The sequence below is a fragment of the Mustela nivalis genome (assembly GCF_964662115.1).
Source record: "Mustela nivalis genome assembly, chromosome: 2".
NCBI classification, from domain to species: Eukaryota; Metazoa; Chordata; class Mammalia; order Carnivora; family Mustelidae; genus Mustela; species Mustela nivalis.
Window position 1 is genome coordinate 587,052 of NC_139021.1, and position 14,748 is coordinate 601,799.

Here is a 14,748-nt window from a genome sequence, read left to right on the forward strand (position 1 = left end):
GTCCAGGAATGTGGCTGCTGTGGTGGGGGGGCAGGATCAGGGAGGGCTGGGGGGGGGCGTCCACAAATGCCTGCAGGGCAGAAGGCAGTGGCTTCTGTCTCCCCTTGGAGCGGGTTAGCAGGGTCTTCCCTGAGTCCCTGCCCGTGGCTACCCATTTTTGCCTAAGGCCCCCACCAGGGGAGGGAGCCCATGGGCGATGAGGTCACCCTTGTCTGTGGCTGCCCAGAGTCCTGGCCAAGGAATCTGGGGGGAGGCTCTGGGGTTGGCACCACTTCAGTGGAAAATGTGAAGGTACAACTCCGGCGCCTCTGAGGGCCGGGGGGGGACAGCACTGGCCACCGTGCCACGTCACACCCCAGGGAGAGGGCATGTGTCAGGGTGCTTGGGTACCGTCCCAGCAGCCTCGAGGCCTGTCCCCTCGCTCTCACTGGTTCCCCCCGCCCTGGCCTATGACTCTTGGGGAGCTTGCAGGGAGGGATGGACATGGTGGGCACCCGACGCTGACAGCCTGGCTTGCTGCCCCAGGACATCCGGAACACGGTGGGCAACGTGCCCCTGGCGTGGTATGACGACTTCCCTCACGTGGGCTATGACCTGGACGGCAGGCGCATCTACAAGCCGCTGCGGACCCGTGACGAGCTGGACCAGTTTCTGGACAAGATGGATGACCCCGATTACTGGTGCGCAGCCTCGGGCCGGGGCCAGTGGGGGCGGGGTGGGGGGCTTCGGGCTCGGCTCTGATCGCGACCCCCCAGGCGCACGGTGCGGGACCGGATGACTGGGCACGACATGAGGCTGACCGACGAGCAGGTGGCCCTGGTGCGGCGGCTGCAGAGCGGCCAGTTTGGGGACAGGAGCTGTGACCCGTACGAGGTGGGTAGCAGTGGCTCGCCCTGGGTGTGCGGGGGCCGCCGCAGAGCCTGGGCCCACCCGTCTGCTGTGCCCTCAGCCGGCCGTGGACTTCTTCAGCGGCGACCTGATGCTGCACCCGGTGACCAACCGACCCGCCGACAAGCGCAGCTTCATCCCGTCCCTGGTGGAGAAGGAGAAGGTAGGCGCCTGCCGCCCGCCAGACCTCCGCCCCCGCGTCCCCGCGCGCCCTCACTCACTGGTCCCGGCCTCGCAGGTCTCTCGAATGGTGCACGCCATCAAGATGGGCTGGATTCAGCCGCGCCGGCCCGGGACCACACACCCAGCTTCTACGACCTCTGGGCGCGGGAGGACCCGGACGCCGTGCTGGGCCGTCACAAAATGCATGTGCCCGCACCGAAGCTGGCCCTGCCCGGCCACGCAGAGTCCTACAATCCACCCCCCGAGTACCTGCCCAGCGAAGAGGAGGTGGGCCTCGCCCTGGGGTGGGGGTTTGGGCCCCTGCTCCTGGCCCTGGGCCCCTGGCTCACCCCTGTCTCCACAGCGCCTGGTGTGGGAGCAGCAGGAGCCGGGCGAGAGGAAGCTCAACTTCTTGCCCCGCAAGTTCCCGAGCCTGCGGGCCGTGCCCGCGTACAGTCGGTTTATCCAGGAGCGCTTCGAGCGCTGCCTCGACCTCTACCTGTGCCCGCGGCAGCGCAAGATGCGGGTGTGTGGCGAGGGGCGGTGCGCAGGGGGAGACGGGGTGGGGGGGCCACAGCACGTGGGGCGGGGTGACCTCGTGCTCTCCTGGCCCAGGTGAACGTGGACCCTGAAGACCTCATCCCGAAACTGCCCCGGCCACGGGACCTGCAGCCTTTCCCCACGTGCCAGGCCCTGGTGAGTGCATGGGGCAGGTGGGGGGAGCCCGCGGAGGGGTGTCTCCTCACTGAGCCTCCTCTGTAGGTCTATAGGGGCCACAGCAACCTTGTCCGTTGCCTCAGTGTCTCCCCGGACGGCCAGTGGCTGGCTTCAGGTGAGCCTGAGGTGGAGGCATTGCCAGCAAGGGGGTTGGGGTGCTGCTGGGGGGCGGGAGGGCAGCTGGTGAGGGCCTTGTTCACGTGTTCAGGCTCCGATGACGGCTCGGTGCGGCTCTGGGAGGTGGCCACTGCCCGCTGCATGAGGACTGTGCCCGTGGGGGGCGTGGTGAAGAGCATTGCCTGGAACCCTCGCCCCACCGTCTGCTTAGTGGCCGTGGCGGTGTAAGTGGGCGGCCTGGGGAGCACTGGGGGCCACGGGTGCAGAGCTGCACCTGAGGGGCCACATGTCTCTCTGGCCTGCAGAGAGGACTCAGTGCTGCTGTTGAACCCGGCCCTGGGGGACCGGCTGGTGGCGGGCAGCACGGACCAGCTGCTGAGCGCCTTCGTCCCTCCCGAGGAGCCCGCGGCGCAGCCCGCCCGCTGGCTGGAGGCCTCGGAGGAGGAGCGCCAGGGGGGCCTGCGGCTGCGCATCTGTCACGGGAAGGTGTGGGGGCTGTCGGGGCGTGTGGGGTTAGGGCGGCCAAGGGCTGGGGAGGCGCAACTGAGCCAGCCTTGCCTTCTGCAGCCCGTGACCCAGGTGACCTGGCACGGGCGTGGGGACTACATGGCCGTGGTGCTGGCTGCCGCGGGGCACACACAGGTGCTGATCCACCAGCTGAGCCGGCGCCGCAGCCAGAGCCCCTTCCGCCGTAGCCACGGGCGCGTGCAGTGCGTGGCCTTCCACCCCCTGCGACCCTTCCTGCTGGTGGCTTCGCAGCGCGCCGTCCGCCTCTACCACCTGCTGCGCCAGGAGCTCACCAAGAAGCTCCGGCCCAACTGCAAGTGGGTGTCCAGCCTGGCCGTGCACCCTGCAGGTGAGGGCAGCGGGGCACGGGGGCCCGTGCACCCTGCAGGTGAGGGAGGCGGGGCACGGGGGCCGTGCACCCTGCAGGTGAGGGAGGCGGGGCACGGGGGGGCCGTGCACCCTGCAGGTGAGGGCAGGCGGGGCATGGGCGGGCTGTGCACCCTGCAGGTGAGGGCAGGCGGGTGGGCGCGTGGGCAGGGGAGCGTGCACCTGCGGGTCCCCACCAGCCCCTCCGCCCCCAGGAGACAACGTCATCTGTGGCAGCTACGACAGCAAGCTTGTGTGGTTTGACCTGGACCTTTCCTGCGAGCCGTACAGGGTGCTGAGGTGAGTGGGGGTGCGGGTGCGGGTGGGGGTGCCGGCCGGCCCTCCCGAGCCCTCACCGGCCCCTGCCCTCCAGGCACCACAAGAAGGCCCTCAGGGCCGTGGCCTTCCACACCCGGTACCCACTGTTCGCGTCTGGCTCCGACGACGGGAGCGTCACCGTGTGCCACGGGATGGTCTACAAGTGAGTGCGAGCCCCACGCGCCCTGCCAGGCTGGGGGGAGGGGCGCTCCCCCGCCTGAGTCCTCTGCTCCTCCCCCACAGCGACCTGCTGCAGAACCCGCTGCTGGTGCCGGTGAAGGTGCTGCGGGGGCATGTGCCGACCCGAGACCTGGGGGTCCTGGACGTGGCCTTCCACCCCACCCAGCCGTGGGTCTTCTCCTCAGGGGCCGATGGCACCATCCGCCTGTTCAGCTAGGCGGTCTGTGGGGCACGTGTGTGCTCAGGACCCTCAATACAAGTGTTCCCCCACCGACTGCTGTGTGACCTTGATTCGGGGTTTACGACCTGCACCCCGCCACCGCTTGGGGACTTCCCCAGTTCAGAGTCTTCCTAAACAGGGTGCAGGCGGTCCCCGCTGCCCCTGGAGGACTGGCACTCCCACGCCACCTGCTGAGGACCCAATGGCTTTATTGGAAACCGGAGTGAGGGGTACAGCGGCTAGCCCTCCCACCCCCGCCCCGCGCTGGCCTCCTGTGGCCTCTCCAGAAGGGCAGGCGCTGGACCCCTGTGTGGTGGGGGGGGCGGCGGCAGGTCCCGACTCCGCGTCCGGCAGGGGACTCCTTGGGGCACCCCAGGGCGTTCAGACCCAGGCTGCTGCTGCTTGTCGCGGCGGGAGCCTCAGGCGAACTTCCCCAGGCGGCCCAGAGTCTCGGCAGCCTTCACGCGCACCAGCGGGGCTGGGTCCTTGAGCAGCAGCTGGAGCGCTGGGGGACCCGAGTGGGGGGACAGCGGGCTGCTGCCAAGGGTTGCCCCTGCAGCCTCCAGAGGACGCCCTGAGCCCAGGGCGGCTGCCAACACCCCACCCCCCAGCCCCCGCCTGGGCCCACCTCTCTCCCGGTGCGCGCCCCCTCCCGCTCCCGCCCCCGCCCGCTGGGGCCACCCGCCCACCGCCCTCCTAAGACAGGCCTCTGCCGGGAGCGCCTGAGAGCCAACGGAAAGATAGTTTTTCCTTTTTTAGTGTTTTTTAAGCTCTTTTGGAACAGTTAAGAAGTTTCCGTGAACTACTAGAGACGATGAGGTCACCAGTGACAGGGGAAAAATCCTTGAAATCCAGGAAAATCACTTAGTCCCCCCTGGTGCCCACAGGTCAGTGAGGCCCCGCGCAGCCGGACAGGTTGGGGGTGGCGTGGGGGCGGGGCTTGCCCGGGGCTGACCTGCGGTGAGCGGCTCCAGGTCCACCTGCGGCCGGTGCTCCGCCTCCGCGTGCAGCACCAGGAACCCTGGGCGGTGGGGCGGGGTTAGGGGCGTGGTCGGGGCGGACCAGGCGGGTGGGCGTGGCCCGCGGGGGCGGGGCTCACCTGTGAGCATCGGGGCGGCGGCGCGGACGTCCTCCCAGCTGCTCTTGAAGTAGAACAGGCTGGTGCTCACCAGGCGGCCCAGCAGGTCCGGGAGGTGGTGCATCTGCAGAGAGGCCATGAGCCGGCCTCCAGCCCGGGCCGAGCCGGCCTCCAGCCCGGGCCCTGCCCGCCCCCGGCACCTCCGCGCCCCAGCCCGGCCCTCACCAGGAGTTTGCAGGCGCAGTTGAGGAACTCCCCGAAGTGCAGGCCCCGCCCCTCCCGGAGGTGCTTCTGCAGGGCCGCGGCCAGCTCCTCGCACTTGAGGTTGGGGCCGCTCATGCACAGGGCGAACCTGCAGGCCTGCGGGTCGTGCTGGTGAGTCCCCGCGACGGAGAGCCCGGCCCGCCCATCCCCTGCGGGAGACTCACGCTGCTCACGGCGGCTTGGGGGTCCTGCAGGTGCAGCAGCAGGGGCACCAGCCCGCCCACGACCTGCTCCAGGAACACGTCCTCGCAGCCCCCGCCGTGGCAGGCCTTGTTGAGGTGCCCGAAGAGGCGGATGGAGGCAGAACGGAGCTCCATCTTCTCCTGCGAGGGCGGGGGTTGGACGGGCCGGCGTCAGCCAGTCCCGGGCCTCAGGCCCCTTCCCCATGCTGCCCTCCCTGTCCCTGTGTAATGGGCACGTGCCCTGCCTGGGCACCTGGGGAGGGGTGGAGAGGGGCTGCCGAGAAAGAACTAGCCCTCGTGGGACAGGAGCGGTGCCGGGGAGGGCGCCAGCACGTACTCTAGAGGGTCTGCAGGGGGCACAGGGGTGACACCCATGCTGTGGGGCCCAGGTAGCAGGGTAGAGCCAGGGCCTAAGGCTCAGAGAGGAGGTGCCACGGGCGTGGGGGGAGCGGGGGCGAATGTGAGGGAGAATGTGAGGCCTCGGGCCCCTCGCCCCGCCCCACCCCACCCAGCCTACACTGTCGAAGAAGGGCCGGATGCGGATGGCGACGTGCGGCAGCACGGGGTGCAGGTCCTGGGGCTCCATCAGGTCCAGCAGTCTTGCCAGGCCCACCATGGCCTCCAGGGCCACCAGGTTGTGAGGGTCATCCCTGTCGTCCAGTCCGCCAAGCACAGCCGTCAGGAGCTGGGGGCCATGGGCCTGCACCTGGGGGGGGGTGCCCGCATTCAGCAGTGCCCCAGGTCAGGAAGCCCTCGCCCCGCAGACCCGTCCCCATGGTGCTGCCCGCTGGCCCCCCGCCCCCGTGCCCAACCGCAGCGCCCACATAGTGTTCCTGACCTTGTCCGGGGAGCCAGAGGCAATGTTGGCCAGGCCTCGGAGCACCAGCCGCCGCACGCCGGCGCACGGGTCTTTCTGCCGGGCCGCCAGGTTGTCCAGCAGCGACTCCAGGAGCATTAGGTCATTCACCACGTTGCTGTTCAGCAGCTGGAAGCAGAGGTGCCGTGACCGCCCCGGCCACTGCACTGACCCCCGGGGCCTTGTCCCCACCCCAGACCTGGTCCAGACTTGCTGGGAGCAGTGCATGTGGCCAAGGCCTCTTGTCTCTGACTCTTGACCCAGCTCACTCAGGGCCCGTCTTTGGCACGGTCACAGCCACAAAAGGGCTGCGGAGGGAGGGGTGCTTTGGGCCCGGGAGAGGGCCCCGCCCCCGCAGAGGGCCCAGCCCGGACCCCACAGCCAAGGCCTCTCTTCATGGGCGCACAGTGGGGCCGCCTCCCACGGGTGGGCCAGAGCATCCCCCGCCCTCAGGCCCCGTGGCCATCTGGAGCAGGTGACCCCTACCTCGGCCAGAAACCCTGTGGAGGTGACACGCTGGATCTCGTACGTGCTGCCCTGTGTGCCCACGAGCGCCGCCATCACCAGGGGCAGCCGGGGACCCGCAAACTTGGCCATGGCGCTAGGGAGGGAGGCCAGCCACACACTGAGTTTTGGGGCCTCAGGCTGCCCTGCCCCAACTGCCACGTCCAGGGCTGCCCCTGCCTCCCCTCCTGGGCCCTCGCCCCCTGCCCCCAGCTGTCAGCACAGCTGCCTTGGTGGCCTCCCCACTTGCACACACCCAGAGGATGTCCCCAGCCCAGCTGTGCAGCAGGGCAGAGGGCCCTGGTCCTCATGTGTGGGGGTCCCAGGGCCCCAGACAGCCCAAACCGAACCTGGCCAGCCGGGCGACCCCCTCCTCGTGCCCCGCTGAGGTCCTGAGCAGCTGCCAGCCTCCCTCCAGCTCCATGCACTGCACCACGTCCTCGCTGCCGCCCCGGAGCAGCATGGCCTGCAGGGCCTCCACGGCAGAGCTGCAGGGACATGTGCGGGTGGGTCTGGGGGTGCCAGAGGGCCCCCCACATACACAGGCTCAGCCTCCTGGGTTGGGAGGATGTCTCCGGGCTGCCTGGCCTGTACCCGGCCAGCAGCACCCTCTGGGGGGGCCCTCAGTTCCCCCCATCTCGAGCTGGGCACCAGGAGGTGGCTCTGGACCCTCTGACCACCACCCCATGACGGGCAGGTGGGGGGTCGCTGCTGGCAGTGGCCCCAAGGCCTCACGGCACTGTTAGTGTCACAACCTATAGAGTTTTTCACTTTCCTTGATGACCTCCATTTAATTAAGATAAGAAACAGAAGAAAGCGTAGAAAGTTTATCGAGAAAAGTGAAGCCAAGCGAGTCAGGGTCTGACTTGCGAGGGGTCTTCAGATGAGCGGCCAGAGGAGCAGGGTCCAGGCCCCCAAGAACGAGCCCCCGTGCTCACAGGCGCACAGCCACACCCTCCCCGGGAGACCCCAGAACCCAGGGAAGGGATAGCAGGTGAGGAGGGCAACCCCGCCCACAGGCCAGGACCGGCCGGCGGCTGGCTGGGGCGCGTCCAGCCCCACCTCGACCCAGCCGGGGGGATGGCAGGCACAGCTGTGCCCGCCGCCTTCACCCAGCCCTGCGGGCACCGGCCTCACCAGTCTCCCTTGCAGGAGCGGCCAGAGCCCCCAGGGCGCATTTGGGATTTAGCAACTGCCTTTTGCCCAGCTGACTGGGAAGCACTGGGGGCCGGCAGCAGGCAGGCGACAGGGGAGGGAGCCGCGGGCCTGGGTCTCAGCAGAGCCCCGCGGCAATGCCTGCAGCCCCGAGCGTGCTCACCGGGGCTGGGGGGTGGCGCACAGGGGGCGCCGGGACCACAGCACCTCCCACCCTCCCCAGGCTGACCTCTCCCCGGCAAGTGGCCACCTCGCCCCTAAGGCAGCGCACGTGACGCTGGTGTCCGGCCGCAGGTTCCCGCCAGGCCTCCACGAGCGGCAGGGGCTCTGTGACCAGACGGCTTGTTCAGGGCCAGTTCCAGTTCCGACGGGCCGTGACCAAGCCCAAGTGCCCAGACACAGGTTTGCCTGAGAAGTGTGCTAGCTGCTCGGATGAGGCGCCACCACGGCCTGTCCACCCTGCTGCCAAGGGTTCTTACAGATGTGGTCCTTCCTGGGGTCAGACTTCCGAGGCCTGGCCCTGCACCCCTCAGCTCAGGGGTGGCAGCTGGGGAGCCTGATGGGGGCTTGTAGCCCTGCAGCTCCCAGGCCATGGGGCGGGGTCGGTGCGCCAGGCCCAAGGCGCCAAGTCCATTCACATTTTCCGCTTGGTCTGCGCAGAACCAGAAGGCTCTGCTGAACGGTCTCTGGCAAAAGGTGTGAGTGGCTCCTGTGTGGGGCAGCCCGGTGGGGCCAAGAGGAGGGGACAAGCAAATGCTGCCCGCTGCACCCCCGGGGGCCACTTGACCCAGCAGGCCTGCAGTGGGTGGGGAGGCAGCCTGAGCTCACTGTTCCTCGGGTTTCGTGTGTCGCCCTGTGGCCTGGAGCAGTCACCTGGAGCCCTGAGGTGCCTCCCCGGAGGGCGCAGGAATGAGCCCAGAGACCAGGTCAGGCAGGCAGGTGTCCCAGCACCAGCTCTGGTGACCGCTGCCGGCAGGCCGCTCCAGCCGCTGGCCTCCTGCCCCAGGACCCCGGGCCCACTTGGTAGAGACCACAAGGTTCCCACAGCCCAGTGACAGCTGCAGGGGAGGAGCCCTCTCCGTGGGGCGGGGCGTCTGACGCGTCCGAAGGGGGTCCCTGACGGGCTGGGAGGGCGGCAGAAACCCAGAGCTCAGGACTGAGGCGGCACACGTGGGGCTGTGAGGGGGCTCACCCCATGGCCCCACGTTCTAGAGGAGGCAGGACTCTGGACCTACCCGAGCGTCCGACAAGCCCCTGCAGGCCACGGGCAAGCGGCAGCTGCCTCCCCCACAGCCCCAGCCCCGACTGTGGGACCCAAGACATCATCCCCGGGGGAAGTGCCAGTGTCCCAGACACAAAGCAGGCCCCGAGTCAAGCCCCCAAGGCCTGGCCTGCGCTTCCGGTCCTGTCCCTGACTGCCAGGATGCCGGGTGCCCTTGCACACGCGTGCACACACACGGGCTCGTGCCACAGTGTCGGGGGCAGTGGGGGAGGGGGCCCGCCTACCTGCAGGGCTCGAGGGTCCTGGGGGCTGGAGCAGAGGCCGCGCTCCTCCTCTCCTTGGCCTGCAGGGTCCGCGGCAGCGCGACGCCCACGGTGCAGCTGACCCGCTGCAGCAGCGCCGCGAACAGCTGGGGGTAGAGCCCGAGCACCGCGGGCCCGGACGCCGGCGTGCTCATCACCTCGTACAGCGCGCACGTGGCCTGGGGACAGGGGCCGCGTCAGGCTCAGTCCTCCCTCAGGGGCTGGCCGTGGTGAAGGCTGGGCCCTGCACCCCAAAACCAGCCCAGCCCGCGGCCCACCCTGGCATGCGTGGAGAGCTCGGGCCCGGGGAGGGCTGCAGCCTAGCTGGGCCATCAGGGGCCGGAGGCAGGCACGGGGGCAGTGCGGCCACCTGGGGACAGGCCTTCCGCCATCTGCGCTCCCACCGCAGGAGGAGGAGGGAATTCTCACAGCTGCTTTACTGCTGAAAATGCTGCCAAGCGGGCTTACGTTTTTCCGCAGGATGAAACGGACTCCGTGCCCTTGGGGACCAACACCTGTGGGGCCTTAACGAGCTCGGCCTCCAAGCGGGGCTGGCGCCCGCACCCCTGTTAGCTGCCAGGTGCCTGAAGGGTGGCACCCGGGCCACCTGTGGGGTCCTCCTGCCGGCAGCAACACGGCCCCTCCCCCGGCCTCCTCGACGAGCAGGAGGAAGGCCGTGCGGGGCCCCACGCGGCAGCCCCAGGACCCCACTCACCGCAAGGGGCAGCAGAGTGGCCTCGCGGCCCGGGGAGCTGCTCAGCAGGAAGGTCCGGGTCTCCTTGAACGGGACGTCCTTGCTCATCTTGTCCAGGAGCAGCCCCAGGACCTGCGTGGTGAGGCCGGGCTCCACAGCCAGCGCCCGCCACAGAGTACAGGTGTGGCTGGAACAGGGTGGAAGGCCAGTCACCCCCAGGTCCCTGCTGGCCCCACACCGTGGCCCTCCGACGCGCTCGCGGGCCTTCACTCCCACCAGCCGGGAGACGACCCCCTGACCTTGCATCTCTCCTGTCCCTGGGGGTCTGGGAGGCGAGCAGCAGGCCACAGAGGACAGGGAGAATGGGGCGACATGAACACAGGCCCTGAGGTCCCCCAAGAGGCTTTCCCGGAGGAGAGAGCACTCTGCAGGCCTCGGCCAGAGCGAGCCGGGCCCACCAGGCCCTGGGAGTGCGACTGCCCCAAAGCCACCCAGTCCTCGGGCCGCACAGAAGACATGCTTCAAACCCCTGGTGGGACCTGGACGCTCCGAAGAGCGATTTAGAAAGAACAGGCGCCGCCCTTCCCCCAAGACACGGGAGGTCATGGCGACCGGGGACCCCGGCCGGGAGAGGTCCCCTTGAACTCAGTACAAGAGCTAGGAGGGACAGAGGTGGGTCTCCAAGAGAAAAGGGACGGAAGGTGTGCAGGACTGAGGACGGACACTTGCGGCCTCCAGTGGCCCTGCAGCAGCCTGGCCCGGCCCCGAACCCGTGCACAGAAAGACCTGTCCAACCAGACTCCCGACTCCACAGAACATTCAAGGGCAGCCGGGCGAGGGCACCTGCCCATGCCAGAGTCGGAGACCGCAGACTCTCAGCGGGGAGACGCCGAGGACCCACCGCGCAGAAGGAAAGCCACACAAGCCAAACCCGCGTGCCCAGCAGGAGGGAGGGTGTGGCGTGCCGATGGGGACACAGGGAGGCGCTGGGCATGGCGGACACAGCCATCTGTGTCCAGGACAGGGCCCAGCACCCTTCTGACCCCAGACACAGGGCCTCTGTGGACACTGCCGTGGAAGGGAGCAGCGCACCACGTTCCAATCACTTTGCTTATGGACAGATTTCAATTTCATATGATTTTTCACAAGCCACAAAGAATTATTATTTTGATTTCCTTTCCTAACCACTCGTAAGCTCATCGTGAGCTCACACTTTGGACAAAAACCAGTTGCTGGCTGGATCGGGCCCACAGCTACCCCATGCAGATGCCCGGGCTGGGACAGTTTTGCTCTTGTGCATAAACTGGGGGGGGGCGTTTGTGCCTGAGCACCACCCCCAGCAGGTGTGCCCCAGAGCAGAGACCCAGGGCTTCGTCAAGGAAGCCGGCAGGAAACGCCAGGGGTTCTACGCTGATTCTGTTATCTGGGCTCACGACGGGGCGGAGCATGTCTAGTGACAGCAGTCAGGTGGCGGGACGCTTCGCGGGAGTTTCAGGTGAGGGGCCCCCGTCCGGGCCGTGGGTGGTGCTGGTGACACGGCCCCGAAAGGAGAAGCCATGGGATGAGTGACCAGCAAAGGGCGGGGCCCGCAGGAGTGGAGCGGCTGGCGGGCCGCGGCCACAGCCAGACCCTTCCGGGTCCCTGTCCATGCAGATGCCCAGAAGGAGCCCCACGTGCAAAGGCCCGAGGGGGTGCTCGTGAGCCGGGCTCCGTGCACACAGCGTCACTCTCGGGGCCGCCACCAGAAGAACAGAAATGGGGTGGGTATGACTTCTGGACTAATTCAGGGGCAAAACCAATTCACAAAAAGTCCCAGTCAAGCTAAAAGGAGACAAGAAAGAAGATCAAAAGAGGCGGAGAAGTGGTCGCGGGGGGCGGGGCTCCCGTCACGCCAGCCGTGAAATGCAGCCATCCGTGTCCCAAGGCCAGGCAGACAAGACTGACAGGGACAGGAGGTCCGACAATGTCCCCCAACGTCGGGGGCGTTCCCGAGGAAGAGAGGCACCCCGACCGGGCAGCAGGGCTCCACGCGCCTCAGCAAGACACAGCCAACACGAGTCAGGGAGAGCAGAGTGCACGGGGCAGAGGACAGCACCTGCCAGCTGGGGGTGGGGGCGTGCGGACCCCCGCATGGGGCACGGAGGACCCCAGCACGGGAGCTCAGAGGCCTCCCCGGTAGCAAAGGCAGGAGCGGGAAGTGCGAGTGGGGGACCCTCCCCAGCAGAGCAAGGGGCTGTGCGCACTGACGCAGGAGGGGCTGGCGACAGGCAGGACCCTCAAGTGTGGTGTCTGAGCTGGGCCTTGGCCTGGAGCCCCGCAGCCGGACCCCAGCCCCCCCGCAGCCCGGCAGGTGCCACGTACCTGTCAAAGGGCAGGGGGCTGCCCAGGAGGCTGGCCACCACGGCGGCGCAGTGCTGGGACGCCAGGAGGTACGCGCTGTGCTGCGCGGCCTGCAGGGCGTCCTCCTCCCGCGTGTCCCGCAGCTTCGAGCGGAGCACGGTCACGAGCTCAGGCACCTGCAGGCAGTGGGCCACGGAGGTCAGGCCCTGGGCCCGCACCCCCAGCCCGAGCCATTCCGGTGCCCGCAGGGCAGGGGCCCCGGGGAGAGCGGCTGGCTGTGAGCCCCACTCAGCGGGGTCATGGGGAGGGAGCCCCACAGATCACACTGCCGGCCACCAGAACGAAGGGAGAAGGCAAGAGCCTGGCCGCCTCGGGTGGGGTCGCTGTGGCCCGAGAGCGAGGGCCTGGATTCCATGTGGGAAGTAACAAGCATCCGAGAAGCCAGCAAGGGGCTGGAGGTACCACGTGCACACGGGCCGGCGGTCTGTGGGGCGCGCACAGCATGGGAGGCCACTGGGGTGCACATGGCGGTCACCAGCCCCTGCGGGGCCCTCATACCCCCAGGCAGAGACACACAGCCTCCGGCCCCTGGAACAGCACACACAGCCGCCCACGTCAGGCAACAAGGTGACAGGCACTGGGACAGAGAGGACCAGGACGCGGATGCTGGCTCTTGGGCTGTGCTGGGGCATGGCTGGCCGCCATCGTCCCAGAAGCCAGAGGGGCCGTCATGTGCAAGCAGCAGCAGGGAGAGTGTGACCGCAGGTGGCCTGTGCCCCTGCCCCGCCCTGGCCCGGCAGGCCCTATTCTGGGCATGGCCTCGTCACTGTGGGTCCCCAGGCTGACACGGAGGCGGCGTTGGCTCCAAGCATGGGGACCCACGACGCTGGAGGCTGCATAGTGGCAGCCACGGGTCTGAGAGGACAGCAGACGAGACGGAGGCAGGAGCACGGTCCCCTGGACGAGGACAGCTGGCCCCTCCTGGGTGCCCGGGAGGCAGGAGCAGCAAGAAGGGCCTGGCCACAGCTATGACGGTGGAACGTTCCAGGCCAGGCCCACGCTGGGCAGCAAGGGCCCGTGGGGCACGTGGGAGGCCCTGCGCCCGTGTGGGCAAGCCAGAGGCCCCTGGCTGGGCTGCAGGGGGAGGTGCTGTCACTGTCATTTCTCAAAAGACTCGTGACCATGACAACATTCTTTTACGACTTTGGGTACAGAAGGCAGATTAGCACACTCACGCCAGGGCTGTCCTCCCACTGACCCGGCGGTCACTGTCCTCTAGACCAGCCGGGGCCCTGCCACAGGGAGCCGCGTCCTCTCCAGGCCGGCTGGGGGAGCCCCAGCAGTGAAGACGTGCTGAGCCAGGAGGGGGGTCTTCCACACCAGCTGGGTCTGGGGTCCTGTTCCCGCGGGGGTGCAGCAGCGTCCACAGGAACCCCCAGCCCCCGAGTCCGGGGCTCAACGTGCTCCATTCTCCCAGGCTCTCGGCCTGGACACACGGCCCGCGCGTGCGCTGGGCTGCGACCACAGCTGCCGGCCCAGCTGATTTCCGTGTCCCTCGCTGGTCCCGGCAGCGAGCCCGTGGGCTGCGGGGCGGTTCTGCGGACGCGGGAGCGAGTGGCTTCTCCCCCCTCGCTCACTTCGGGTGCTGGCTCTCTGCCCCGACTCACCAGGCGTTTCCTTCCAACTGGTTTGGTGGGTTTATCCCGAGTCTCTGATACTTTCCTCGCTGCTGCCTGTTTCGCTCAGCACCTAGAACCCCAGTGCGGGGCCGTGGAGGCTCTCAGCCCAGGGTCGGCTCCGGTGAGCCAGCCCCGTCCTGTCCCAGGATGGGGGTCTGTGTTCTGACGGCCCACCATGTGGGGCTCGGCCTGCTCAGTGGTTCTGGCTCAGCTTCACCAGCCCTGCGCCTGCGCCGCCCGCGCCTGTGCCCCCCGCGCCTGTGCCCCGGCTCTCGCTCTCCTGCTCCGTGGTTTCCTCCTGGCGCCTTTGCAGACCGGACCACTCGCCACGGAGCCCACCCGCTGTACGTATGCAACTCGGGGGACTCTGGGGTGCCCAGAGCGTCAGGCAGCCGCACTCGCTCATGCGAGAGTGTCCCCGTCACCCCCAAGAAACTTCACGTGCATCAGCCACCCCTCCCCGCCCCTGGCAGCCCCCCAGCCGGCCGTGCGAACGTCGGAGCTGTGCACTCACACCCCGGGCCTTTGGTGTCTTGTGTCTTGAGTTTTGCAGACGTTTCCCGGGCGGTGCCCAGGCAGCGGGTTTCAGCTTCGTTCCGCTCGGCTGCTGAATCCGCACCCGCTGTGTGGGGAGCACGCGTTGCACTTCCGTGTAGGCCGTGGCCATCACTTGGCTGTTGCGGACTGTGCCGCTGTGAGCGTCCGCGTCCGACTCCCGCGGCTGTTCCACTGCTCCAGGCACAGGCCCGCAGGGCGCTGCCGGGCCACGGGCCGCCTGCCGCAGCGCCAGCGCCGGCTGTTTACATCCGGCTGTCCTGCTCCCTTGGCTTCCCCCGCGCGCTCCCGGCCGCCCGCAGAAGGCCCTTCTCTGCCTGCCGGCGCCACGGAGCTCAGGAGCCTGCGGAGGCTGCTCTGTCCTGCCCTCTGTGCTCAGTGGTCCAATGTGCCCTAGTTCATACTGTGTCCAGTCACGCGTCACCCCCGAGGACCCCATCTT

General features: G+C 68.5%; 2 protein-coding genes across 5 annotated transcripts in view; one reads left to right on the forward strand and one right to left on the reverse strand.

Moving 5' to 3' along the window:
* The window catches only part of BOP1 (BOP1 ribosomal biogenesis factor), a 27,227-nt gene extending 23,698 nt beyond the window's left edge, over positions 1-3,529 (forward strand). Inside the window, 14 exon segments of the mRNA XM_082720483.1 lie at positions 526-680; positions 756-873; positions 950-1,051; positions 1,127-1,178; positions 1,181-1,338; positions 1,415-1,576; positions 1,666-1,746; positions 1,813-1,882; positions 1,976-2,108; positions 2,190-2,370; positions 2,452-2,740; positions 2,973-3,057; positions 3,131-3,238; positions 3,319-3,529. Of these exon segments, the coding sequence (XP_082576609.1) occupies positions 526-680; positions 756-873; positions 950-1,051; positions 1,127-1,178; positions 1,181-1,338; positions 1,415-1,576; positions 1,666-1,746; positions 1,813-1,882; positions 1,976-2,108; positions 2,190-2,370; positions 2,452-2,740; positions 2,973-3,057; positions 3,131-3,238; positions 3,319-3,472 (1,848 nt within the window). The 3' untranslated portion in view covers positions 3,473-3,529.
* Positions 3,530-3,667: 138 nt separating this feature from the next.
* MROH1 (maestro heat like repeat family member 1) overlaps positions 3,668-14,748 on the reverse strand; it is a 60,747-nt gene continuing 49,666 nt past the window's right edge. For 2 of the 4 annotated variants that reach the window (XM_082720441.1, XM_082720440.1), the window contains 12 exons: positions 12,094-12,248; positions 9,754-9,919; positions 9,021-9,217; positions 6,710-6,847; positions 6,342-6,456; positions 5,838-5,984; positions 5,517-5,705; positions 4,982-5,140; positions 4,779-4,913; positions 4,575-4,677; positions 4,431-4,496; positions 3,668-3,980 (listed from right to left, as the gene is read on the reverse strand). In XM_082720441.1, coding sequence (XP_082576567.1) covers positions 3,895-3,980; positions 4,431-4,496; positions 4,575-4,677; positions 4,779-4,913; positions 4,982-5,140; positions 5,517-5,705; positions 5,838-5,984; positions 6,342-6,456; positions 6,710-6,847; positions 9,021-9,217; positions 9,754-9,919; positions 12,094-12,248 — 1,656 coding nt within the window. In that variant the 3' untranslated portion in view covers positions 3,668-3,894. Of the gene's footprint in view, positions 3,981-4,430; positions 4,497-4,574; positions 4,678-4,778; positions 4,914-4,981; positions 5,141-5,516; positions 5,706-5,837; positions 5,985-6,341; positions 6,457-6,709; positions 6,848-7,122; positions 8,639-9,020; positions 9,218-9,753; positions 9,920-12,093; positions 12,249-14,748 lie in introns of those variants that run through there. The other 2 variants (XM_082720443.1, XM_082720442.1) reach the window with 1 other exon arrangement.